The sequence below is a fragment of the Mesocricetus auratus genome, unplaced genomic scaffold (assembly GCF_017639785.1).
Source record: "Mesocricetus auratus isolate SY011 unplaced genomic scaffold, BCM_Maur_2.0 Super-Scaffold_100676, whole genome shotgun sequence".
NCBI classification, from domain to species: Eukaryota; Metazoa; Chordata; class Mammalia; order Rodentia; family Cricetidae; genus Mesocricetus; species Mesocricetus auratus.
The window spans coordinates 180,541,398-180,568,448 of NW_024429266.1; the positions used below are offsets into that span (position 1 = coordinate 180,541,398).

The window sequence follows — 27,051 nt, forward strand, 5'->3', positions numbered from 1 at the left end:
GTGAGGCTCTCCATGGAGGATCTCCAGAGTCTGTCATATCATCCGGATCAGGGCCTAGGCCCTCCCCCATGTGTCCAGGCTAAGAGAGCATTCCTCCATGTGGAAAGTCCATTTGTACACCAGAGATAAATACTTATCTACTACCTGAGGGAAGCCCCATAGATTGCTGAGGCCTCCTCACTGACACCCACGTTCAGGGGGTCTGGATCAGTCCCATGACATTTTTTTTAAAGATGTATTTATTATGTGTACAGTGTTCTGTCTACATGTATTCCTGAAGGCCAGAAGAGGGCACCAGATCTCATTACAGATGATTGTGAGCCATCATGTGGTTGCTGGGAATTGAACTCAGGACCTCTGGAAGAGCAGCCAGTGCTTGTAAATGCTGAGCCATCTCTTCAGCCCTGAGAGCAATTTTTTTTTTTAGTTTATGTGTATGGGTGTTTTCCTGTATGTATGTATGTGCACCACTTGTGTGACTGGTGCCCAAGAAGGCCAGAAGAAGGTGCCATCCCCTGGAACTGGAGTTACAGAAACTGGAGTTATAGGTGGTTGTGGGTCACTATGTGGATGCTAGGAATTGAACCTGGACAGCAGTCAGTGCCATCTCTCTAGCCCTGAGGGTCTCATTCTTACTGGTCGCTGATATTTTGTTCTCCTTTTCACCAAAGGAAGCCTGATTTTCCATGCCTAGCTTGTGTTGTGATGTCTGGATCAGGGACTTCATCCCTCCTGTTCCTATAGTGGAAACCCTCAGAGGCCTTTGGTGGCTACCTATGGGCTGGTATAAACTCCTGACAAAGTCGCCCCCAGCGTCCTTATGCTGTGTGAAGATCCCTCCAGGTCAGGCCCCTTAGTTCTGCGTGGAGGTTTCCTGTACCTGCCCAAATCACTCCCTCTGCCTCTGTCTCTTGAGAGACTGGAACCTCAGATTGGGAGCCTGCAATTGCTTTGAGCTTGAACAGACATCTCAATCACACACACCCTCAGGGATGCCTCAGCCACCAAGCAGTACTGAGACACCAAATTTCCTCTGCTCCTCGTGGCTTGTCCTGCCAGCATCCACCCTAACGGACTATCAGGAGAGTGGGCGCAGTGATCTTCACTCCCCTTTCTCACACCCCACCCTGGATTTGCTCAATACCCTCTTCTACCACCGCCGCCCACAGGGCAGTTCTCCTACTCCCCCAGGATCCTTTCCCCATTTTCAGCTCAGCCTCATGACTGACGACACCTCAGTCACACTGTCACCCTCTGAAAACCCCCAGCCACCACGGCTGTAGTGCTGCTCTAACTTGCTTCTTGTGGTGGGGCTTGTCTGGGTCTCTGTGTTTCTAGTCTACTTCTGTTTGGGGGTGTCTGTTAGTCCTGGAACTCAAGTCTCTACATCCAGGGTGGGAATCTGCTCCCCAGGATCCTTGGTAATAAAAAAAGAGCCCCCTGTTGGGTCTGGGGGTGCATGTCAAGAAAATGACCACACAACCCAAAGCATTTCAGCAAGGTAAAAAGTCTTACGTCTGAAGCCGGGTGTTGGTGGCGCATGCCTTTAATCCCAGCACTCGGGAGGCAGAGACAGGCGGATCTCTGTGAATTCGAGGCCAGCCTGGTCTACAAAGCGAGTCCCAGGACAGCCTCCAAAGCTACAGAGAAACCCTGTCTCGAAAAAAAAAAAAAAAAAAGTCTTATGTCTGCACAGCCATATCAAACCTGCTGGGTTTTTATTCCTAAGGGGTCCTGTGCCTCACTCTGAGTGGTCAGACGTTGGCCTCAAATTCTTAGTGACCAGCAAGTTTAAGGTGACATACTGATGATACCCAGAATGCAATTCTTATCAGAGAGTGCAACTGTGAGCATATATTTGATTACAAGAAGTGTTGGCCCTGGAAGAATTTGAATTCCCACCAAGTGGCTTCTTTGAATTTTCTTTTAAAAGAAGCTTTGTGTTAGTTAGGCTTTTGATAGAAAAGACAGTACATTTTGTTTACACTTCCCACACTTAAGACATGCTTTTTTAAAAAAACAAAAACCTCAGTGTCTGTATGTCACACTTCCCTATGAGTGTCAGGTCTGGAAGGCCCTGGAGATTCCCGAAACAACATTGTGTATTGCCAATGATCTTGGCTGCACCCCTAAACTAGATAGTAAGACACATCGGGATTGCTGAAGACACAACTCCGTTTTCAGGACAGAGAAGTCCATCTGGAACTGACCTGAAAACTTGCTATTGGCTAGCTTTCACAGTGCTTTCCCCCGCTAGGGGGGTGGGTGCAGTGACCACTGCAGCAATAGTGACATGACTCTATGACTCTTACGGGAATAATCATAAGCTGCTGGTTGAATTTGAGACCTGTCTCACAGGAAGAGATTCATACCTGGTTCTGTAAACACGAAAGCCCACAGTTAGGGAGGTCAGAGCTTCTAGGAAAACTTTTAATTTTTTTTCTTCTTCTAAACGCACATGTTCTGAAACTGCCTTCTAAATGTTTGTTTATACCCATGGATGACTGCTGCACCCAACCTTGGCCAAGGAAGCTTCCTTTAGCAGTAAATGCTGTTGAGTATCCGTCAGGTCCTAAGTGAGACATTTGTATCCACCCCCACCCACATACCCCACCCCCACCCCCACCAAGGCGTGGAGAGGGGGTAGAAAGGATAGAAAAGCCAGAGGCTGGGGAGGAGCACTGGGAAATGTGTCTTCTGCACATGGCATGACTGTTGCCCTCATGACCTCACAGCAGCCACCAGCATTCCCCCATTGGTGGGGGAGGAGCTCACAAGGCCCCGCCCCTAGCTGAGAAGTCGATGACTGCTGGAGGGTTTGAGTCGATTTTCTCTGGGTGTGTGGGACCTCTGGCAGATTGCCCATGCTCCAGTGAATGGCCCCACACCCAGGGGCACGTGGACAGGACTGACTGGACTCAATGAGTCATTTTTAAAGACAGAGGACATGAGACTGGGACAATATACGGGGCCAGTGGCATTGGGTCTAAGATCTAACCCTAATGCACAGACTGACTTAGTGGAGCCTGTTCTGTATGGAGGGATACCTTGCTCAGCCTAGACACAGGGGTGTGGGGGTGGGGAGGTGCCTTGGTTCGGCCTCAATGAGATGATGGGACAGACTTAGTAGACTTCCTAGGGAAGGCCTTACTCTCTCCATGGAACAGATGGGATGTGGGGGGGAGTGGGGGGAGTGGAAGGAGAGGAGGTAGGGGGAACTGGGATTGGAATTAAAAAAATAAATGAATAAAAAATAAATGGAAAAAACACAGGATATGAGCATGGGAGGGAGACATGGGGTGGGCAGGGGAAAGGAAGTCAAGAGTGCGGTGGGTGTGGTCAAGTTACATTGTATACATGTATCAGATTGTCCAAGAATAATTTTTAAAGCAAAAAATAAAGTTTTACTGCAAGCCACTACCGAAGAGTCTCTGCATACATGCACTGTGTGACTATTGCAAACCACTCCATGTGTCAGGGGACACTGGTGTGGTTTATGCACAGGCAGCAAGACAGGTGAGCACCAGACTAGCTGATGGCCTTGTCCAGAGGGTGCATGGTCAGGAAGGGTCAAAGGGATAGATGGGGACAAGGAGAAACACTCCCACTGAGCACCTTGGTGCCAGGCACTTTCCTACAAACTGAACAGTGATGGACTCACTCCTTAGATTGACCTTACAGACTGGGCACATCTGTTACTGTTTACAGATAAGAAAACGTCTCATTTCTGCTTAAAAGACTTACTTCTAAACCAACCAGTTGGTGCTTAGATTGTGTTGCTTCTGGGGCAATGGCTGAATCCCTTAGCCTCTTGTAGAAGCCCACTTCTGTATTGGGACCCTCTCCTGCCTACCAACTGCTACTCTGCCAACTGCTCTATTGGGAAGCTACCCCATGGGCTGTGTCTTTCTGGGCTTTGCCAATCACCCACTGACTGGTCAGGCCAAAGGGAATATAAAGATAAGCCTTTTGTAGGTTACAAGGTAGGATTTTTGGTGTCAGGAACTTGCTCCAAGAATAACCCTGGGCCCTGGTGCTAGTCTTGTCTGGCTCTATCCCTTTTCTTCAATATGCACCTGGATTCCAGGGTCCCAATGTCTGGATCTGGGAGAAGTCATTAGCCTGCTCACCAAGCAGCTTCAACGCCTCTCCTTTCTTTCCAGGCCTTCAGCCTGGTTCTTGCTCTCCATCTTCTGCTTCAAAACTGAAAGCATGTAAATCATCACCCAAGACCCTTGTTTCCTTCCAAACCCACAAACCCGTGTTTGCCTTTCCTGTCTCCTCTTGTCGGCAGTGGTGTAAAGGCCAGTCTCTCCAGAGAGCTCTGGAGCACATCCCAGGCATCCTCAGGGACCCTGTCCATGGTACTACTCGCTCCGCCCCCCCCCCCGCCTCCACCCTTCTGCACCTCAGCGTGGCAGCAAGCTCTCCTGTGCTGCAGCCCCTACCCAGCCATATTGCACTCCGCAGTGCTCCACAGCAAGGCTCCTTGACAGAGATGGCTGTCTACACAAGCTGTCTCCACTTCCCTCCTCTGACCCACTTTTAACCCTCCCCAGTCAGCAAGGTCAGAGCCTGCCCATCTCTTCGCAGAGTGATATGCTTGCCTTACACAAACCATGAGATGACTAACTCACCGTTCAGGTTTTTGTTTGTTTTTCATTTTTCACTCACCTGACAGTTCAGAGCTCCAAATTCAGTTAGAGTAATTCCATTAATGGGGCTCATAGTGCATTTACTTTCCAAATATTTCTGGTTTTATTGTTTAAGGTCATAGGTCATACTCTAAACTACCATAATGTCCTTGGACTGAAAATTTCTAGATAGACAAGAATAGAAAAACCTGGCTCAATCGTGTTTAACTTACTATGCAATTTCAAGAAATGGTATGTGAGTCATACCGCAAGTGTGGAAAAAAAACCTGCATGCAACCGTTTAGCGCTGAATCCTCCGTGAGTCACATAAACTGGTCTCACAGTGTTTATTGAGTGTGTGAATGTATGATACATCGCTTAAAGGGAGAAACTGCAGAATTTCATGGACTTGATAACTATGGCTTAAACTAGAAAGATGTGCAGAAAAATGAGAACAAATGAACATTACGACGATGAGACAGGCTCATTTCCTTACTAACAGCTTTACAAGGCACAAAACGTGGAGTGGAAAGAGACTGAGGAAACAAGACTCTTTTGAGTCCTGACTCGGGCACTAGACTAAAATGACTAAATGGAGAAATAGATCGGCACAGGATCAGACAGAGTAAACGGGGAGGGTACGATGGCGAGCGCAGTCCCGGCTCCACAGCAAGTTGGCAGCGGGCGGGGCTGGTAAAGGGCTCCAGTCCCTGCCCAGCAAAGGAGGCCAAGAGCGCACCTGGGCAGTGACTGGGGCGGGGCCAGAGGAAGGACAGCTCCGCCCAAGCCCCGCCCAAGCCCCGCCCTCCCGCCCCCGGAGGAGCCGGAAGCCGGGGGAAGAGGGCCGCTGACGAGCGCGAGTCCAGGGCTGGGAAAGCCGGTCGCGGGCCCTTGCCGTCCGGCAGAGCCAGCCGCGAGAGCTCCGCGACAGTGCCGGGGCCATGGGGACTCCGCGCCGCCGGCCGCGGGTCGCTCCCGGGCCCGCGCTGGGACGGCTGCTTCTGCTGCTGAGCGTGCTGGCCCCGGGCCGCGCCTCCCCGCGCCTCTTGGACGTCCCAGCTCCGGTGTGCGCGCAGGAGGTGAGACTGAGACCCGGCGGAGTAGCGAGGATGCTGGGGCCGTCGGGGGTGGTGGAGAGGGCAGCGGAGGGTGGTGGAGGGGTTCCGGAGGGGCGGCGGTAGGAAGGGCGGTCCCGAGTGCAAAGAGCTGTCGAAGGTGCTGAGGGCCGTCGGGGATGCGAGCCTGCGGAGGGACTCAGAGGAGGCCCCGGTCGTGAGCGCGACATGGAGGCGCACTGGCAACGACTCCCTCCGGGAGTGGAGTCGCGGTGTGGTCGCGAAATGAGAGGGAGTTCTAGGGAAACTACGCGGGCGGCGGTGTCACGGGCAGCGCGAGGCGGGAGTGACAATTTCGCCGGGGCCTCAGAACTGGGCGACCGAGACACCAGAGGCAACTGTGGATGGACAGGGACCTGGAGAAGGGGCCTTGGCAGGAGCTGGACCGGTTTTGGATCGGCTCCCAACTCCATTCTGCCTGGGAAGTCATCCAGCTGTACCAGGCTCAGCTGCACCAGCCCGGCCCCGGGGGTCCCCTTAGGTTGGTAGTCTAGGCAAATCCGGTGCCCAGGGGAATCAAACAGGATGTGGCCTGGCCACCAGCGGAGGACTGACAGATACCGCCCATCCCATCTCTTCACCACCATGTGCGTCCTAGAACCGAGAATTCCAGAATTGACTTTTAACTCGTGGGATGGGCCGAGTTGGAAGGCTGCCAATTTGTGACTACTAAGAAGGACCCCCGCTGCGCTCGTAGGAAACTGACACACCCCTGTCGGCTGAACAGGGCTGTTAAACCGGATAGTTGTCGAAAAGAAAAACAGAAAACAAAAAACCTAACCGGTGAAAAACAGACTGCTTGTTCCACAAATAAACTTTTCTCCCTTTCTCCCCTCCCAGCCTTCTCGAAATTTCCCCCACTGGTTTTCCCAGCCCCTTCCCCTCCACTTCCACTGCTGACCCCAGAAACTGTTCAGTAGCTGAGTCAGAGGATGTGAAACAAAAGGATAGGTCTCCATATCTAATTTTGTAGATTTACCAAGAGGGTGGAGAGAGGGTGACTATTTTACAGGGGGAAAAATGTGTTTTTAAAAAGTCTCAGGGCTGTTGGGAAATGTCCTAGTGATCCCCATATTGGGCAAAGCATCTTTGACAAGAAAGAAGTGTCACACCATGGAGAATTGCTGTTTGTGGCTCGTCATTTGCCAAGGACCTTCCAAATACAAGTAAACTGAAACTAAAGAAATAACCCCTGGTGCTCCAGGGTCCAGGGTGGAGTTGTCTTGGATATAGACGCTGGTTTGCAAGGCAGCCTAGAGCACATGCTCTTTGTGCAAACCGTGAGGTTGCAGAATCCAGCTGGGCTGTTTCTCATTGAAAAGACATTTGGGAGGTTCTGTTCCAGAATGGGAGTCTCAGAAACTTTGGTTAAAGTATTCATTCCTTTTGGTGGACGGTGCCTAGGCCAATGTCCCTAGGTGAGGCAGAGTTAAGTGTCTGGCTGGAGGATGTGGGTGTCTGTGGAGCAGAAAAGGGAGATGGGGTGAGAACTGAGCTCAAGGGGTTGTGAGGCCTACAAAAGCGAATCTATGCTCTAGTCTGTCCCTACCAAAAACATTTTGGTTTTTTTGTTTTGTTTTGTTTTGTTTTGTTTTTTAGAGACAGGGTTTCTCTGTATTGTTGGAGGCTGTTGGTCCAGCCCAGCCTCAAACTCACAGAGATCCACCTGCCTCTGCCTCCCGAGTGCTGGGATTAAAGGTGTGCGCCACCACCGCCTGGCTAACATTTTGGTTTTTGTTGTTGCTTTGGTTTGGTTTTTGGTTTTTATTTTTAACTTAGATTTTGTTTGTTTTCTCCTTTATGTGTGTGTGTGTGTTTCACCTTCATGTGTTATTTATGTGTACCACATGTATGCCTGGTGGCTGTGGAGCTAATCGGCCATTGCGTGTCCTGGAATTAGAGTTACAGACAGTTGACAGCCACCATGTTGGTGCTGGGACTCTCACCCTGGTTGTCTTCAGGACAGTTGCTTTTCCATGCTGAACCCCTACTTTTCCAGCCCCCTAAAGGGTTTGACTTTAATTGAAGAGGGGCTGGTGGCCCCGTTTCTCTGTGGCCCCCTTCTTTTTCTTCCCCTCTGCCGGCTCACAGACAACTCAACCCCACAGTCTGCCAGCTTCCCTGTTGGCTTGTCATTTTTAAAAGAGACTAGAGCTCGGGGTGTGGCTCAGTGGTCTCTGGGTTCCATCTCCACAAATGCAAAAAGGAAAACCCACACTGTACACACACACACACACACACACACACACACACACACTGCTTTATTGGACACAGTGTGGTTTATTTCCATCATGAGAGGACTGGATGAGACATCTCAAAGGGAGCCTGCCACTTTGTAAACATAAGAAAATGACTGTTGAAAACTAACTGATTTAGCGCTCAGTCATTCTCTCCTATGACTGGAAGGAAGGAGGCTTCAGCATACCCGCTCTGTTCCTTGCTCCTTGCTGGAAGCACAGCCTAGAGGCTTGGTAAATATGTGTTGCATGAAAGTACAAAAGAATAGAGGAAGAAAGAGGGTAGATCCAAGCAGTGGTAAACTGAGGCCATTGCTCTTATTTTGGCTGCCTGGAATTAGCACCTCAAAACCGGGGTGACTACTTTTCCCAAGAAACCAACCCTGGAGACACCATGAGTAGTTATATTCCCCTGGATGTCTTTTCATTGGTCTCCCTTTTCTGCCATTCTTAAGAAAGCCAGCAAGCAGCACCCGGGAGTTTGCAAGCATGAGCACTCACAGTCGACAGACAGGATGTATGCATGTTACCATCATCAGTCCGTTTTCCTGAGTGCTTGTGGTTTTGACTTGTAGTAGAATGACTGGCATCGCCCTTTTGTCTTGTGGTTGCCGGAAGCTGTGCTCAGCCTTACCATTCTTCCCTAAGTTAAAAAGTTGTGTTCTGTGGGTACTCCTATGGTGCATGTTCTCCAGCTACTGTGCCATTGATGTAATCAGCAGGGAGCTGTCCCTGCTCATGCTGACCCCATCTTACCCTGGCTGCCCACTGCCTTTGTCAGGCTAATTTGCCAGCAGAAGACCCTGGCCAACAGGAGCCGGGAGCCCAATCCGAAGACCTGGCTCCAGGCAAGCCTCTGCATCTCTCCCACTGCAGCCCTGTGTCCTCACCTCAAACGGAAGTGGTGCTCTCCCTATGGGTGTCAGCATTGTGCTGTCTGTGAAGGCCTCAGACTGCACACTGGGGTGTCTGCTAACTGCATCAGGCTGTTGGTGATGCTTGTTCAACGCCCAGAGCTAACCAGTCTTTCACTTCTTTTAATCATCCTGCTTTGAGTACAGAGGAGAGGCCTGTTTGTGTAAGCATCCCTTTACTGGGGGTCGGGGTAACAGTGCTGGGCCATGGTTCTGGAGCAAAGCAAGCCTACTGTAGCTCTAGAACCTGGAGCTGCCTGGCTAATTTCCCTGTGCCACAGGCATGAATCGCCTAACAGTAGAGAGATGTTCTGAGGAATGTCTTGGTAGATGACTACCCTCATGTGAACATCACCGAGTAGACACACAGAGACTTGGATGGTGCCATCAGTGGCTTTGCGTAGCCTCTTGATGCATCCAAAGATATGGTAAGGGGCTGCCAGCATTACAGTTTAAGTTACAGTGATTAAAAACAATGATTAAACAAGGGCAGTTCAGTGAGTATTAACTGCTATCATAAGCTCTTCATCAGTCTTCATATTCTCTAATTTCTATAAGATGGTTAACAAAGCCATTCATGAGGAGGTAGCTAATAAATGATTGGGGGGTATTGATTTTAGTTTGGTTTTTTGAGACAGGATGTCTCTGTGTAGTACTGGATGTCCTGGAACTCTGTAGACCAGGCTGGCATCGAACTCAAAGATCCAACTGCCTCTGCCTCCCAAGTGCTAGAATTAAGACATGAGCCACCACTGCCCAGTGATAAATGATAGTCTTGTTTTTCTATTCTGGGGGGATGAATGGTTGGCTGGTGTTGGTGTCTGGAGTGGCGTCTATGCTTGCATGTGTGCTGTTGGGATTGAACCAGGCTGTACATGTGCTGAATGTTTCCTACTGAATGATACCCTTATTTCTAGGAATAGGAACTTTATAAGGGTTAAGGAGGCAGCTGGGGAGAACAAGGTTTATATTATTAGGGTCCAAAGATGATATCAAATGCATTTTATATTATTAAGAAGATTAAAGGGACCAGGGCAACATAGAGAAACCCTGTCTCAAAAATCAAACAAATAAATAAGACTACAGGGGCTGTCATGGTTCAGTGGGTAAAGGCACTTGCCTCTTAGCCTGATGACCTGAGTTCCATCCGTGGGATCTACAGGGTCAAAGGAAAGAACCAATTCATGAGAGTTGTCTTCTGATCTCTTCATATGTATGCCAACATGCATTCACACACACAATAACTACAGTTGAAAAAATTACAGGGGCTGAGAACATGACTCTGTGGGTAAAATGCTTGCTAAGCAAGCATGAAGGCCTGAGTTCAGATCCCTAGCAACCACATAAAAAAACTGGGTGTGGCAGCTGTGCCTATAACTCCGGTGCTAGAAAACAAATAAGTGGGTTCTGAGGGCTCGCTGGCCAGCTTGGAACAGTGAGTTCCTGATTCAGTGAGAGACCTTGTCTTAAAATTAAATTAATAAGGAGAGAGAGTGAGACACACTTACACACATGCATGTGCAAACTCATACCCCAATCTCACACACTTTAGTGTAGATTATATTTTGGAATTCAATTATAAGGAAAAAACAAGCAGGAGCTGGAGAAATGGCTCAGTGTAAGAGCACTGGCTGTTCTTCTAGAAGACCTGTGTTCAATTCCCAGCACCCACATGGTGGCTCATAACTCTTGGAACTCCAGTTCCAAGGGATTCCACTCCCTCTTCTGACTTCTGCAGGCTGCAGGCATACATGTGACACCCAGATATACATGCAGGCAAAACACCCAGGCACATAAAATAACTTTTTAATTATAAAAAATCCCCTATTTCCTTCCCTAAATAACAATTTAATTTGCTTACCTAATTTTAGAATCGTTTGTTTAGATTAATATCATAAACTTTCATGTTAAATTCATTTTTATCAAGTAATATAGGGGTTCCTTTTTAAAAATTCTACTGAGATATTTGAAACAATAGCTCCCTGCATCACACCTACATCTGCTCGCCAAAGGCAGTTGCTTTTGATGGCTCCATTTGTTTCCTTTGACCCCCTCAGATTTGTAATGTTCCTTTTTACTCACCTACTGGGAACAAGTGAAACACCACCTCCTCCTGATCTCTCCTCACCATTGCTTGGTATTGTTATAGCAAGGCAACTGTTGTCTCTGGTGAGGCAACAGGTGGGCTCTGATAAAACTTTTTTTAAAGATTTATTTATTTACTTATTATGAATACAGCATCCTACCTCCACGTCTATCTGCAGGCCAGAAGAAGACACCAGATTGAATTGCAGATGGTCATGAGCTACCATGTGGTTGCTGGGAATTGAACTCAGGACCTCTGGAAGAGCAGTCAGTGCTCTTAACCACTGATCCATCTCTCCAGCCCCTTGATAAAACTTTTTCTGGTAGTTTTTCCCCACTCCTGTTCATAGATGATCATAATCCAATTATCAGCAGGCAAAACTGAAACAGCTATTTCTGCCAATCTGTCAGTCATAGCCCGCTTGTCCACCAAGTGTTTCCCAGCCCCTCCCAGTTCCTCTTCTTGTCAGGATGGGCGCCATCTTGCCCTGGGTTTTAAGTAGCTAGTGTGGGTAGCAGGGAATTACCCCAAATGCCATTTCTGTAAGAGTTCCCAATTTCCAGGCCAGTTTCTGTCCCTGTGTGTCCAGATCACAGGAGTTGCACATGGGAAGAAAGGAGCTAATCTCAGGAAATAGTGGCATTTGCCATCGTGAGCAGAGACAGCCAGATGGGTCTTGTTGTAAACCTGCAAGGAACATGTGCCAGGCTGTGGTGTGAGCCCAGGGACAGTGAAGGACAATTAATCACCAAGAACTGGGTCAGGTACAAGAAGTCTGGACCCAAGAGCATGTGAACTGGTGTCCCAAACACATAGGGCACAGATGAAATAGGAGACACAGAATGGATCCTAACATGACATGACATCAGGACTGTCCCTTGGCCTGTTTTGTGAGTGAGCCCTGGGGCATGGAGTTACCCTGAGTCCTGCACTCTGCCTCCTCCAGGGAGGCACCCATCCTACACCTAGTACATCACTCCCGTACCCAATACCCAGCTCTTCCTTCCCCTTCACATCCTACTCTGGCCACAGGATGACTTGGCCAGTCTGAGCAATTCAAAGACCCAGAAGGGGCAGAGCCTGAGTTCCAGGGCTTCTCCTTGTTGCCTCAGCAGCACTGTGTGGAGCCGCAGATGGCAGCTCTAAAGGCTGTCCCCAGCACCTGTGTCAGACACTGCCAGGGGGACGTTCAGTGAGCTGCGTGTGGATGCCCAGTCTGAGAACCCTGCTTGGTGTTTGAAGTGTTTGTGAAGTGAAGGGGCACCTTCACCACCTCCTACTCCACACCCTGCCCTGGGGCATTCCCAACAATGCTGTGAACTTGGTGTTAGGCCACTCTGATTTTATGTTGAGTGGTGGCTTTAGTAAGGTGTGTGTGAGCATATGAGATCTCTGAGTTCAAGGCCAGCCTGGTCTACAAAGTGAGTTCTAGGACAGCCAGGGCTACACAAAGAAACACTGTTTTGAACAAACAAACAAAATGTAAATTTGGTCCTTCACCTCTTAGGAAAATTGGAAGCCTCGGATTTTTTTCTTTGCCAGAAAACCATCTCTGTTTTGCTTTGTTTATTTGGCTTTATTTTGTTTTTGTGGTTTAAATTCCAAGCTCCACATAGCAAGCCTTGGGCCATCCAAGCTACATAGTGAGACCCTGTCTCAGAAACCAAAACAATAAAAATGAGTAAAAAAGCCTCCAATTCTGTTTGCTGTCTGTCCACCACAACCCTCTCCTTGACTGAACCGAGAAGTACGTATGGGAGACTTCTGTTACCTGAGGGCAAAGGTGCTCCCAAAAGTGAGATGTGAGGAGGCAGGAGGCTGTGTGAACTGTTCTCCTGGGGTGTACCAGGAGGCTGTGTGGACTGTCCTGGGGTGTACCAGGAGGCTGTGTGGACTGTCCTGGGGTGTACCAGGAGGCTGTGTGGACTGTCCTGGGGTGTACCAGGAGGCTGTGTGGACTGTTCTCCTGGGGTGTACCAGGAGGCTGTGTGAACTGTTCTCCTGGGGTGTACCAGGAGGCTGTGTGAACTGTTCTCCTGGGGTGTACCAGGAGGCTGTGTGAACTGTCCTGGGGTGTACCAGGAGGCTGTGTGGACTGTTCTCCTGGGGTGTACCAGGAGGCTGTGTGGACTGTCCTGGGGTGTACCAGGAGGCTGTGTGGACTGTCCTGGGGTGTACCAGGAGGCTGTGTGGACTGTCCTGGGGTGTACCAGGAGGCTGTGTGGACTGTTCTCCTGGGGTGTACCAGGAGGCTGTGTGAACTGTTCTCCTGGGGTGTACCAGGAGGCTGTGTGGACTGTCCTGGGGTGTACCAGGAGGCTGTGTGAACTGTCCTGGGGTGTACCAGGAGGGCTGGGCCACTGTGAGCCTGCTCTGTCTCATCTGTAATCACCACTTGCTTTCTTCCCACAGGGGCTGAGCTGCAGAGTCAAGAATAGTAAGTTCTCTTTTTTTGTTCCACTTACTGCTGCTCTGCTGATGAAGTGAGGGCCTCACTTCTGCAGGGGCCTCCTGCGTGCTCTGGATGGGTGCTGTCACCATCCTGGGGCCATCTTGGATACAGGCACAGTGCTTCTTTAGGAAAACCTTGATTTGCTATGCAAAAGCCAGGCAGTACCCAGCTGCCACCTGGGTTTTAGATGTTGCCTGGGGTGGTACCCTAGTCCACCTGACTTTGTACCCAATCCATTCATTCAGATTGTCACAGGCATCCATGGTGATGGCTTGCTTTTTGAAATTTTTTTAGTTTTTTATCTGTTTGTTTATTGGTCTATGAGACGTATTTTCCTATGCTGGATATAGAACTCAATCTCTCAGACACAATAGACAAATAGCACTGAACCACAATCCCCAGCCCCTGGTTGTTTGTTTGTTTAAGTGATGGGGTGCATACTTCAAATGTCAGTGCTGACTAGGGGCTATTACAAATAAAAACAAAGAAACTCTCATTCCTGCCCCTCCCTCCTGTGCCCCCATTTCCAATGACTGCTTCTCTTCAGAACCCCGAATATTCTTTAGATGCCCAGCTTTGTGGGCAACCCGGACAGCATTAGGAAAGAGCAGGCTGGGCAGAGGGCTTGCCAAGGTCACAGCTGTAAGGTTGAGAGCACCTGCAGACAGAAAGCCACGTGGGAATTCGTAGCAGCTCTCAGGACCCTCTGAGGATCTCAGGGTCTTAGAGGCTGCAGTCTGTGATAGCTGTTCTCCTGGCCAGGTACCTGCCTGCATGACAGCTGGATCCACCATCAGAACCTGACCCCATCCTCCCCCAAGCACGTCCATGTCCAGCTGAACTTTTCCTCCACCCGGCAAGGAGACCTGGTCCCTGTGTTGCACGTCGAATGGACACTGCAGACGGACGGTGAGTGGCCACAGCAGCCAGGGCTTGGGTCTGCTCTCGGAAGACACCACTGCTAACTCTCATGTTTAGTGCTGGAAAGCTCCATCATTGACATGGCGAGAGCTTTTCCAGTGCTAGATGTGTGCCCACAGAGTATCTTCTACCCACAGTATCTTTGCGAAAGACCTTCTTTTGCATCAACTTTTTATTACATGGAAAGGAAAAGGCAAGTAGTTAATTATATAAATAATTCCAAATACGTACTAGAAAAAAATGGTGGTAGTTTGCCAACTGCTCTTTCTCTTAGCTTAGGAGCCAAGCACTTTTTAAAACATACTCCAAACCTCTTTAGGAGTGAATGACTACAGAATTTCTGAACAGAGCGAGCCCCAGATCTGTGAATGAGGGGACAGCAAGTGCTCTCTGTAGGTCCCTAGCTGGTGTGCAGATGTTCACTGCAGCAGTCTCTGGGAGGACGAGGAGGTGGCTGTTGTTGACCCTGTCCTGCTGCCTGGGCTCTGGCCACATAGTTGCACTTCCTAGTATAGAGTGTCCCTTGTCCTTGTCCCCCTAGAAGGTACTTTCTGCAAGTGGGGAAGTGGGGGGTTAGGTAAGAGAGCAGATGGGGAAGTGCTCCACCCTGGGGGTGGGACTGGTCTGCATCTGTGTGCCCCTCTCCTCCCTGGCCTGCAGCCAGCATCCTGTACCTCAAAGGAGCAGAGCTGTCCATCCTGCAGCTGAACACCAACGAACGGCTATGTGTTGAATTTGAGTTTCTGACCAAGCTGCAGCATCACTATAGGCGGGTAAGAAGGCAGCTTGACTGAACTGTGTTCCTAAGTGACACCAGTACAGTGTCCCCAAAGGTACATCTAATTGAAAGGATGAGTTCAAGATGGCTACCTGTTGTGAACCTGCCCTTGCTTATTATTATGCCCACTGGACCTAGCTGCCTTTCCTTCTTCCTTCCTTCCTTCCTTCCTTCCTTCCTTCCTTCCTTCCTTCCTTCCTTTCTTTAAATTCATAGTGGAACCCAGGCATTCTGAAAGTGTGTGTGTGTGTGTGTGTGTGTGTTCATACCCCCATCATTCTTCAGCATGTGAATGGCATGGTTGTCTACTGATGGATTTTTTTTCTCCAAGGAAGGTTTTGTTGTACATGTACACAATTTCTATTATTACTATTTTATTTAGGTTAGAAACACTCTTGTTTCACATGTCAATACCAGCTCCCTCTCCTCCTCCCCCGCCCTCCCCACCAGGTTCTCCAGTCTCCCACCCAATCTCCACTCCGATCCCCGAGGAGGGTGAGGCACTCCATGGTGGATCTCCAGTAACTGTCATTTCATCCAAGGCAGGGCCTAGGCCCTCCCCCAAGAGTCCTGGCTGAGAGAGCCTCCCATATTGTGGCATGGGCACTCAAAGTCTATTTGTATGCCAGGGATAAATACTACCCAAGGCCTCACAGATTGCCTAGGCCTCCTCACTGACACCCACATTCAGGGGGTCTGGGTCAGTCCCATGCTTCCACACAGCCATCAATCTGGAGTCCAAGAGCTCCACCTTGTTCAGGTCAACTGTTTCTGTGGGTTAAACCAGCCCAGTCTTAACTCCTTTGCCCATCAGTTCTCTCTTTCTGACACTGGATTCCAGGAGTTCAGTTCAGTGTTTGTCTGTGGGTATCTGCCTCTGCTTTCATCAGTTGCTGGATGAAGGTTCTGTTTCCTAGACTCTCTGGCAGTGGGATTGTAAGCTGGCACTCCCCTGATTCATGTCTAAAATCCATAAATGAGTGAGTACATACCATGTTTCTCTTTTTGTGACTGGGTTACCTCACTCAGGATGGTTTCTTCTAGTGTCATCCATTTGCCTGCAAATTTCAAGATTCCATTGTTTTTTTCCGCTGAATAGTATTCCATTGTGTAAATGTACCACATTTTCCCTATCCACTCTTCAGTTGAGCTGATGGATTTTTTTTTAAACAGGTAGAAAGGTCAAAGATATCATGTCTCTAATTTTGGATTCTGTGATTATCCTTTTGTTTGTTTTTAGCTGATTGTGGGGAGGTGTGAGGTTGGGACCTTGGATATAAGTGGGTGAGGTTGTTGTATGACCCATCCCCTCTTCTTCCTGTGTCCTTAGTGGCGGTTTTCCTTCAGCAACTTTGTGGTAGATCCTGGCCAGAAGTATGAGGTGACAGTTCACCACCTGCCCAAGCCCATCCCTGATGGAGACCCAAACCACAAGTCCAAGCTCATCTCTGTGCCTGGTAAGAGTGCCTGTCCAAGTGTCCGCTGGCCCTGGGCTCTGCGTGAAGAAAGCAGCAGGGCCTCAGGCAGCAGAATCCAAGCTGCTCCACAGTGGCTGCAGATCCAGGTCCTGGGATCCCCAGCTGAGGCCAACGCCTTTATGCCTTGAAGGCAGCATTTGCCACCCTTTCACAACATAAAATGGGCAGAGAGACCTCAGGGGTTTGTTGGCAGCCAGAGTCCCTCCCTCTCAGCAGAGAAGCACTTCTATCCCAGAAATGCCAGGTCCCGGAAGGTGCTGCCTGTGCACATCCCAGAAATGTCAGGTCCTGGAAGGTGCTGCCTGTGCACATCCCAGAAATGTCAGGTCCTGGAAGGTGCTGCCTGTGCACATCCCACCTGCATCTGGCCGGCACCCACCCTGCGCATCCTACTCTCCTGCCCCACCAATCCATGCTGTCTATCTCTGGGCACCACCAACATTTCTTCTGCGTCACTTTCTGTCTCTGCCTTCCCAGAACCTTAGGCATCACTGACATCATTTCTCATTGTACCTAGTAGTCAGGATAATTTGTCTTGTTTGTTCGTTTTCTGACTATGGGGAGAGAACTCAGGGCCTTACACACACTGAGCAAACACTTCACCACTTAGCCACAGCCCAGCCCAGGAAATGTTTGTTAAAGATGGCTACAACTCCTCACCCAGAACCACACACACACAGGTGCACTTACATCTGCTCCCGATTCCTTTACACACATCCCCTTACTCTCACATGACACTGAATGTTGTCATTCCACTTTTAGTGGTCTCTTCTATAGACTTAATCTGCAAAACACAGTAATTCCCACTGTATGCGCCGTACCCAGGGCCACATCACACACAGGAGCTCAATAAGTACTTACTAAATGATTGTTCTACCTTCCTCCCCTGCCCCTGGGGACTTCCCAAGTGCTCAGTGACAAGGTGCCTGTCTGGGCTTGATCCTCAGTTCTATGGGTAAAAAAAGAAGAAGAAAAGAATGAATGAATGAATGAATGAATGAATGCTGATTTTTGGCACCCAGCCAGGGCTCCTGAACAAGACCCTAGTAACAGTGTGTGGAGAGGTCAGAGAGGCCGAGGTGGAGGACAGGAGGAACAGAAAGGCAGAGGCTACTCTGGCTGGAAGGATGTGTATGGAAGAACATTGGAGTAAACCGGGATTTCTGGCCATGTGAAGCAAGCTTTGAGCTCGGGAGGAATGTGCTTGCGTCAGGGGAGCTCCCTAAGATAGGAGCTAGGTTACCCCAGTTTGATGGGGTCTTTGGCCAGGGCCAGGTGTCTGGGCCTGGAGCAGGCTGTGAAGTATGTCTTTGAACAGGATCTGCAGAGGCACAGAAACCTTGGCTCCCATGTCAAAACCCTGCAAGAACAGGCTGGGTGTAGTGGCACACGCCTTTAGTCCCAGCACATGGGAGGCAGAGGCAGGTGGATCTCTGTGATAAATCTGGTCTATAGTGAGGTCCTGGACAGCTAGGGCTATGTAAAGTGAGCCTGTCTCAAAAAGACAAAATGAAAACCCCAAATCTTCCAGAACAAACTCGCTAGAGGCAGAAACTTACTGATTTCTCTTTTATTGGGGCTGACAGACTGTGAGGACCCCAGGATGAAGGTGACCACACCATGTGTGAGCTCAGGTAACTGGCTGGCCTTGGAGATCTTGACCCGGGCGTGTTAACTTGTATGATACACATGCCCATGGGCACACTTACCCTCCTAATTCCCAGCCTACTCTGCACTCTTGGCAGGCAGCCTGTGGGATCCCAACATCACTGTGGAGACCTTAGACACCCAGCAGCTGCGAGTGAGCTTCACCCTGTGGAATGAATCCACCCCCTACCAGATCCTGCTGGATAGTTTTCCACACTCAGGAGACCAAAACTGCTTTGATGACATCCAGCAAATACCCGCGGTAAGTTGTCTTTCTTACCTCCTCAGACACAGACTAAAATATCTCAAATCCTCCAGCTTCCTTCCTGCTGGTCCTAGCTAACCGTGTTGCCAGGGGCCAACACTTCACTCAGGTGCCCCTGGCTGTTACCTTTCCCTCTCAGTAGGCAGAGGGGTCTGGTATCTCCCCCTACTCCTCCTCCTCTTCCTTTCTTCTTCTTCTTCTTGACTGGATTTCTCTGTGTAGCTTTGGAGCCTGTAAACAAGGCTGGCCTCGAACTCATAGAGATCCACCTGCCTTTGCAGTTACTCGACAATAGTTTATGACAAAGGTAAAATGACTGAGTAAGCTTTAGGCATTTTGTAAATCTAAAGCCAGAAGTTTAAGTTCTTCTTTTACCATGCCTTGCAGAGAAGTTCATATCAGATTGCAATTGAAAGTAGAAAAATTGTCTCTGCTGAGGCTGCTCCTTTGTCTTCTGTATTCCTGATAGTTAACTATTTGAGGATCTCCTTGTGACTGAATCCTCGGTTGGTAAAGCAGTGATGATATTGCTCCCTCCCTCCCTCCTTCCCTCCCTTATTTTCCACACCCTATCCACTCCGTGTTCTTCACATTCTTGCCTGGTCCTGTATTTATCCTACTTTCTCTCAAAAATGTATTTGGAAATGCATAACGAAATGAGGAGATTGAACGGAAGGAGAATAGGCAGGAAGAGGCCAGGCGGGAGCAGAACGCAGGCTATGTTGGCTGCACACCTGATTGGTGCCCCAGTCCCCAGCAGCCAGAGCAAAGGGGGAGACGCCCACTGCTAAATGTGCAGATGAGCTCGCCACAGGCTACTCACCCTGCAGACACACCAGGTTTCTGGACCAGAAATCAGAAAAGCCCTTCTCTTTGTGGCTCCTGTATGGGGCACTGGTCCATTTCCCAGCACAACCCCAGGGTCTTACCCAGCTTCTACCTCTCTCTCCAGCCCAAACAGGACGAGTTCCACCAGCGAGTCAACGTCACACTCTCTCTAAGCAAGTCTAGCTGGTGCTGCCACCACCATGTGCAGGTGAGCGTGCGCAGGTGGCCTTCCTTCCATTCAGACGGACGAGGCAGGCAGGAGGCCAGCAGCTCCTGGCTAGGAGCCTCTGGCTGCCTTTCTTCTCCTGGTCCTCCCATCTGATATGAGTGGGAAACCTGGTCTAACAGCCACATTGAAACCTAAGGAGCAGGAGTGGACAGATGGCTCAGAGATTAAGAGCACTGGCTGCTCTTCCAGAGGTCCTGAGTTCAATCCCCAGCAGCCACAGGGTAGCTCAGAACCATTTACAGTGGGATCTGATGCCCTCTTCGGCATGTACACTCATACCAGAAGAGTGTACATGCCGACAGAGCAGTCATGTATACATAAGATAAATAAGTCTTTAAAAAGAAAAGAAGGAGCATAGGCCTGTTAAAATAGTCTTCTGTGTTTCCCAGGCTGGCCTTGAAGAGACCAGCTCGGCTTCCTGAGAAACTAGGATATAAGTACATGCTACCATAGGCAGCTCAACAGCCATGTGGAGACCTGAGCTGACTAGCCAGGGTCTGTTACTGGCAGGTCACCCTTCTGGTATGAGGGTGTGGGTAGGCATCTTCTTTACCCTTCTGCCCCCCAGGTCCAGCCCTTCTTCAACAGTTGCCTGAATGACTGCTTGAGGCACGTTGTAACTGTGCCCTGCCCAGAAATCCCAAAGGCTCCAGGTAGGAGAGAAACCGTTGTCATTGGTATATATGGAGTAAGAGTGGATGAAGGTTGTCCATGGAGAGGAGTTTTGAGACAGATTTCTCTGTAGTTTCAGAGGCTGTCCTGGAACTCACTCTGTAGACCAGGCCAGTCTTGAACTCACAGAGATCTGCCTGCCTCTGCCTCCCGAGTGCTGGGATTAAAGGACAGTGCTTAACTTTTATCAACTCATTTTCCTTGGCTAAAAAATGAGATAGTTATTCTCACAAAGTTAGAACTATGTACCACAGAAGTGCTTTTAACATGCCAAGTTCATATACGAGGAAACTGAGCACAGATATTAATTTGTCTGTGTTTACACACCAAAGACATAGCCCCAGGTTCCTACTAGAGCTTGTAGGGACTGGCAGCCACATGTCCCTGGCTCTCAGCCTCTGCCTTATGCATATCAAATGGGGACAAATGTGGTGGAAGGAGCCCTGGCCCCCATGGGAAGAATACTGTCACTTAGAGCTTCAGCTTAAGGGGTTCCAGAGACAAGGTTACACCAAGTGTAGCTATGCCTGACTGCAGGATTAAGGCCGTCTGTGGTGTCTCCAATGAGTTAAGATATCTGTGGGGGGCCGGGCATTGGTGGCGCATGCCTTTAATCCCAGTACTCGGGAGGCAGAGGCAGGTGGATCTCTGTGAGTTCGAGACCAGCCTGGACTACCAAGCAAGTTCCAGGACAGCCTCCAAAGCCACAGAGAAACCCTGCCTCGAAAAACCAAAAAAAAAAAAAAGATATCTGTGGGCATCTGTGATAGATTTTGGCCATCAGTGGACACCTGTGATAGGTTAAGACACCAGTGTGCATCTGTGATGGGTTAAGGCCATCAGTGGGCATCTGTGATAGGTTAAGACACCAGTGTGCATCTGTGATAGGTTAAGGCCATCAGTGGGCATCTGTGATAGGTTAAGACACCGGTGTGCATCTGTGATAGGTTAAGGCCATCAGTGTGCATCTGTGATAGGTTAAGACACCAGTGTGCATCTGTGATAGGTTAAGGCCATCAGTGTGCATCTGTGATAGGTTAAGACACCAGTGGGCATCTGTGATAGGTTAAGGCCATCAGTGGGCATCTGTGATGGGCTTGGGTGACTGCTAATCATTAAGAGTAACCCTTTCCCTATTTCCTTTTGTTTTATTACAGTTTCCCTGGCAGGTAAGTTCTTCCTACAGTCAAGGTCATTCCCAAGGGACCACATGAGGTCTCTGCTGATGCCTGAGGCAATCCAGGAAGGCAAACTACACCCACAGCCAGCCAAAGGGTGAAATTTTTAGTGTAGCCTGGTATAGACAGAGCCTGGGCTGGGGTGTGTGGGACCCCTCCCTGGACTCACACTGTTCTGTTTGTCACAGACTCTATTCCCCTGTGGGTGTATGGCTTTATCACAGTCATCGCCATTCTGCTAGTGGGCTCTGTCATCCTGCTGATCGTCTGCATGACCTGGAGGCTCTCTGGTAAGGAGTGGGTGTGGCTTCCCATTCTCTCTGCGCATGTGCCCTCCCTTCTTGCCCCAGTCTCACAGTCTAGACCTCCCTCATGCTGTGTTTAAGGGGTGTCCTTCACTCCACCCTTCATTGCCAAATTAGACATAGCTGTGGCTTCTACTATGTGACCTGGTGATCTCAACTGCCAGGAACCTAGACCCTTGCTCGTTACCTGCTTTGTAATTACTTAACCTTAGATTTCATTTCCTTTTCTCTAAGATGGGATGCCTCCAAGAACCTAGAGTCTTTCCCCATATACCCTTCTACTGGCCGAGTTTTAATCAGGAGGATGTGGGTAGACAGGTTAAAGGCTAAGTTTCCCTGTCCTGTGACAAAATGTGTCTTCAGTCATCTGAGAAGCTATTTCTACACTTGCCAACATTCATATGGATTATGGTTCATCTTGAATTGTGGGGTCCACAAGATTCTGGGAAGGGTCACGTGACATCTCATGGTAATGCTGAACTATGTCCCAGCTGCTCTTACATTTCACTAGTCATCAGACTGTCTTTTGCCATTTCTGGGCAAAGGCCCAAAGAATAAGGATTGAAGTTAAGATTCTAAGTTTCTTCTTCAGGAGGCGAGATGTAATTTTGAAGTAGAGCACTTGCATAATATACACTGGGCCCTGGGTCCCCTCGCTGGACCAAAGAGAAATAATCCCCGGTCACATGTCTGTCCAAGGGGAACAAATTACCTAAGACTATGGTTCCCCTTCCTCACCTCAAGAACACCAGGAGGAAATGTTGCAAGGGCCATGGGGGCTGCTTCTGGCAGGCAGTGTTGTAAGATGTCTGCTTCCTGTGTGGACTGCCCTTCCCTGGAGTGGAGTCTGTCACAGAGGCCTGGGAAGCAGAACTGTAGCGAGGAGCCAAGGAGCACCCCAGCTCAGGTCTGTGGCTCCCGACCTGGTGAGTGCCACAGATAATCCAGACCTGGCTGACTGAGGGGCCCAGCACTTCCCACACAATCTCTAGAATGTACCACCACAGACCCATTCCTCAGAGAAAACAATGGAGTGTCAGAGACCTTGGTAGCTGTTGCTCCCTGTTCATACAGCTCCCTGGAGCAGCTGACTGGGGTTCACTCACAGCTGCATGACTCAGAAATGCAGAGGCCCAGAAATGTCTTTGGTCACCAGCTAGGGGCTGCTCCTTTGTCCCCTTGTTCCTTAGCAGCACTTCTCTCTGACACCTGTGAGCAGGTCCCTGCTTCTCTTTGGAATGAATAAGCCACTCAATAGTTTCTTTTCCCTGCAGGCTCTGGTCATGAGAAACACGGTGATGACTCCAAATGCAACGGTCAGTAGCTCGCTCTGAAACACTCTGCCTTTCTCTCTAAAGCCTGCCCGTGGGTTCTTGGGGTAGATGGATAAGGTGTGTCTCTGGTCAGACTTCCAGAAGGCCCCACCCCATCTCATGCAGAGAGAGCTTTTGAGGTACCCCGAACCCAGGGCCCAGAATTGCTTTTTCTAATTGCTTAGACAGAGAAGGCAAGGTGAGCATTTTGCGGAGAACACTCTTCCCTGAGCTGGCGTTCTCTTCCACAGAGAGACCCTTGTGCCTTTTAGTCTTTTTATTTATCTTGATTGAGGAGGTCTCACTCTGCAGCCTTGGATGGCCTGCAACTTAGGTTGTAGATCAGTCTGGCCCAGAACTCATAGAAATCCTCCTGCCTTTGTCTCCCAAGTGCTGGAGTAAAGCAGTGCACCACCACATCCAGCCTTCACCGTTTCTTCATTTAAGATGATTAAAGCAGCAGCCAGCAACCAGACACAATTTAGCAGGGAGCTCGGGGTGAAGGAGGGAGGGAGATTGGGTCTTCTTCATGCAGGGTCCCTCACTGATTTCTCACACATCACAAGGCGGTGTAGCAGCAGCTGGCCTACCTAGAAGGCTGTTCCCTGAAGATAGAAAACCAAACTCCGCCTTTGGTGCAGGTAGCTCATGGGCTGGCTCCAGAGCAGTGGTTCTCAACCTTCCCAATGCTGTGACCCTTTAATACAGTTCCTGGCCGGGTGGTGGTGGCACACGCAGCACTCGGGAGGCAGAGGCAGGCCGGTCTCTGTGAGTTCGAGGCCGGGCTGGACCTACAGCCTCCAAAAGAATACAGAGAAACCCTGTCTCGTAAAAAACAACAAAAAAAAAAAAGGAAAAAAACCAGTTAAACAGTTCCTTATGGTGATCCCCAACCATAACATTATTTCCATTACTACTTCATAACTGTAATTTGTTATCGTCCTGAGTCATGATAGAAGTATCTGATATACAACCCCTGTCATTTGGCCCGAAAGGCTTGAGACCTGCTGCTGTGGTGGGTCTGCCCAGGTTCTGCAGGTGAGGTAAGCGTTTGTTCTCTCCTCTTTCACAGGCATCTCCCCTGGAGCTGACCTGACTCCCCCGCCCCTGAAGCCCAGGAAAGTCTGGATTGTCTACTCGGCTGACCATCCCCTCTATGTGGAGGTGGTCTTAAAGTTCGCCCAGTTCCTGATCACTGCCTGCGGCACTGAGGTAGCCCTGGACCTCCTGGAAGAGCAGGTTATCTCGGAGGTGGGGGTCATGACCTGGGTCAGCCGACAGAAGCAGGAAATGGTGGAGAGCAATTCCAAAATCATCATCCTGTGCTCCCGAGGCACCCAGGCCAAGTGGAAAGCCATCTTGGGTTGGGCCGAGCCTGCTGTCCAGCTACGGTGTGACCACTGGAAGCCTGCTGGGGACCTTTTCACGGCAGCCATGAACGTGATCCTGCCAGACTTCAAGAGGCCAGCCTGCTTTGGCACCTACATTGTTTGCTACTTCAGTGGCATCAGTAGCGAGAGCGATGTCCCTGACCTCTTCAACATCACCTCCAGGTACCCACTCATGGACAAATTTGAGGAGGTTTACTTCCGGATCCAGGACCTGGAGATGTTTGAACCTGGCCGGATGCACCATGTCAAAGAGCTCACCGGGGAGAATTACCTGCAGAGCCCTGGTGGCTGGCAGCTCAAGGAGGCTGTGGTTAGGTTCCAGGAGTGGCAAACCAAGTACCCTGATTGGTTTGATCGGGAGAACCTCGGCTTAGCAGGTGACCAAAATCTCCCATCCTTGGATGAAGAAGTGTTCGAAGACCCACTGTTGCCACCAGGGGGAAGAATTGTCAAACAGCGGCCCCTGGTGCGGGAGCCTTCTGAGGACTGCCTGGTGGTAAATGTCTGTGTCAGTGAGGAAGAAAGTGGAGTGGCCAAACTTGATCCGCAGCTGCGGCCGCAGAGAGAACTAGTGGCTCAGACCCTCCAAACCACGGTGCTGCCAACAGAACAGGTGCCGGCTGCTCGTGTGCTGGGACCTGTTCCTCTTCCAGATGGCAGTGGAGCTGCTACCCAGCTGACCCTGGCAGAGGACAGCGAGGCCTGCCCACTGCTGGGGGCCCAGAGGAACAGCGTCCTCTGCCTCGCCGTGGATTCAGATGACTCCCCTCTATGTAGCACTCCAGCGATGTCTCCTGACCACTTCCACAGTGACGCAAGAGAGCAGCTGGAAAGCCTGATGCTCTCGGTGCTGCAGCAGAGTCTGAGCGGACAGGCCTCGGAGAGCTGGGCAAGTCCCGGGGTGGTCCTCAAGGACCCCTGCACACCCACTGAAGAGGAACAGCGGCAGTCAGTGCAGTCGGACCAGGGCTACATCTCCAGAAGCTCCCCTCAGCCCCCTGACTGGCTCACAGAGGAGGAACTAGAACTGGGCGAGGCCGCTGAGCCTCTGTCTCCTGAGGCCCTGCAGAACCTGAGGAGCCTCCAGCAGCAACTCTTCTTCTGGGAGCTTGAGAAGAACCCTGGCTGGGACAGCTTGGAGCCACAGAGACCAGCAACAGAAGAGCAGGCTCCCTCCTAGGGCTTCCCGATGCTGTGCCTAAGAGGCTGTGTATTGCGCTGGTGTGTATACGTGTGTGGGAAGCGCCTGCCTTTGAGATGTGGATCTCAAAGTCTGACAGAGGGTGTATGCCTGAAGTCCCAGAACTTGGAGCCTGAGACTTGATGATCTCCTGAACCCAGTTTGGGGCCAGTATGGGCAACACAGACCTCAAGAAAATAAATGTAGACATTTTGATTCTGATCCCTAAGCACCCCCCCCCTTACTTGCTATGAACATCTGGTCATTATCACACAGGATCCACAGCCTGCTTCCAGGAGCTCATAGCCAAGTGGGTCACTCATTCCTGGAGCATCTATTCTGTACCTACTCTACATCAGACATTTGGGATTAAAAAACGAGTTACATGACACAGCCTTGGCCACCAAGAAGCTTATAAACCAGCAAGGATGAAAAATTAGCCACCATGATAATCTGAGGCATGAGGCTGAATAGAGGGCTGCTGCCCTGGGCTGCAGGAAAAAAAAAAAAAAAGCAAGAGCCTGAGGGGTGAGGTCTGGGCTGAGGAACTGCTTTCCTGGGAGGGAGCAGCCTGTGCATCGAGTACTATGAAGGAGCCAGCACTCAGGGTCCAGAGATCTTTGTGGGGCTAGGGTGGGAGCAGCTGGGGACTCGTTCACAAACGGATCTGTTGCCCTGTGGGGGAGGAAACTGCATGCCAAATATACCATAAGTCTCTACAGTTTTGTAGAGTCAGGATAGAAATGGGGAATGCAGAACTTAAGAAGCAGGAAGAGACGTGTGAAACCCTGAGCTCAAGTGCTGGCAGCCAGTCTGTGGGAGGGCTGTGGTGTGTGAAATCCTGAGCTCACAGCACTCAGAGTGCTGGCAGCCAGTCTGGGAGGGCAGTGGCATGTGATTCTTCATGGACTGCAGTCACCTGATCCCAGCAGCCTGGGGCCCAAGACCCCTCAGCTCTACTCAGGGAATAGTAATGGAGCAATGTGTGATAGGAGGGCCTGGCAGCGGAGAGCACAGCAGGCCCTCTGAGATCAGAGGAGCATGTCACTCCGTGCCTAAGGTGCCAGGAGAGGTTGCTGAATGTAGCTCACGGGGCACCCTCTTGGGGCACAGAGCAGGCCTGGGTTCTAGCAGATACACAGGTGCGCATGTCCTGGGCCCCGTGCTATCCACTGCCAGTTCTTCAGGTTTCAGGGGAGAAAAGGATCATGAAATGCTGTGGGAAAAGCAGAAACAGTGTTCGCATGTGTACATATTTGTGTACAGTAATGAAGACTTAATAAAGTTGTTATGTTGGTAATAATTCATAGTTGTTAAATCATCTGTTCCCATAGATCAAGGAGCTCCTAGTTTTAGAGGTTTTTGTTTGTTTTGTTTTGTTTTTCGAGACAGGGCTTCTCTTTGAAATAACACTGGCATAGCCATCCT

At 50.0% G+C, this 27,051-nt stretch overlaps 1 protein-coding gene across 1 annotated transcript; it reads left to right on the forward strand.

The window, feature by feature from the left end:
* The first annotated feature begins 5,455 nt into the window (after positions 1-5,455).
* On the forward strand, positions 5,456-26,926 carry Il17ra (interleukin 17 receptor A). The gene is made up of 13 exons (XM_013110513.3): positions 5,456-5,713; positions 13,399-13,423; positions 14,201-14,347; positions 15,020-15,132; positions 16,468-16,594; positions 18,202-18,249; positions 18,361-18,524; positions 19,480-19,563; positions 20,153-20,237; positions 21,414-21,425; positions 21,623-21,724; positions 23,014-23,055; positions 24,125-26,926. Exons 1-13 carry the CDS (start codon positions 5,576-5,578, stop codon positions 25,621-25,623), a joined length of 2,586 nt encoding a protein of 861 aa, XP_012965967.2. The 5' UTR covers positions 5,456-5,575; the 3' UTR covers positions 25,624-26,926.
* The last annotated feature ends 125 nt before the right edge of the window (positions 26,927-27,051 follow it).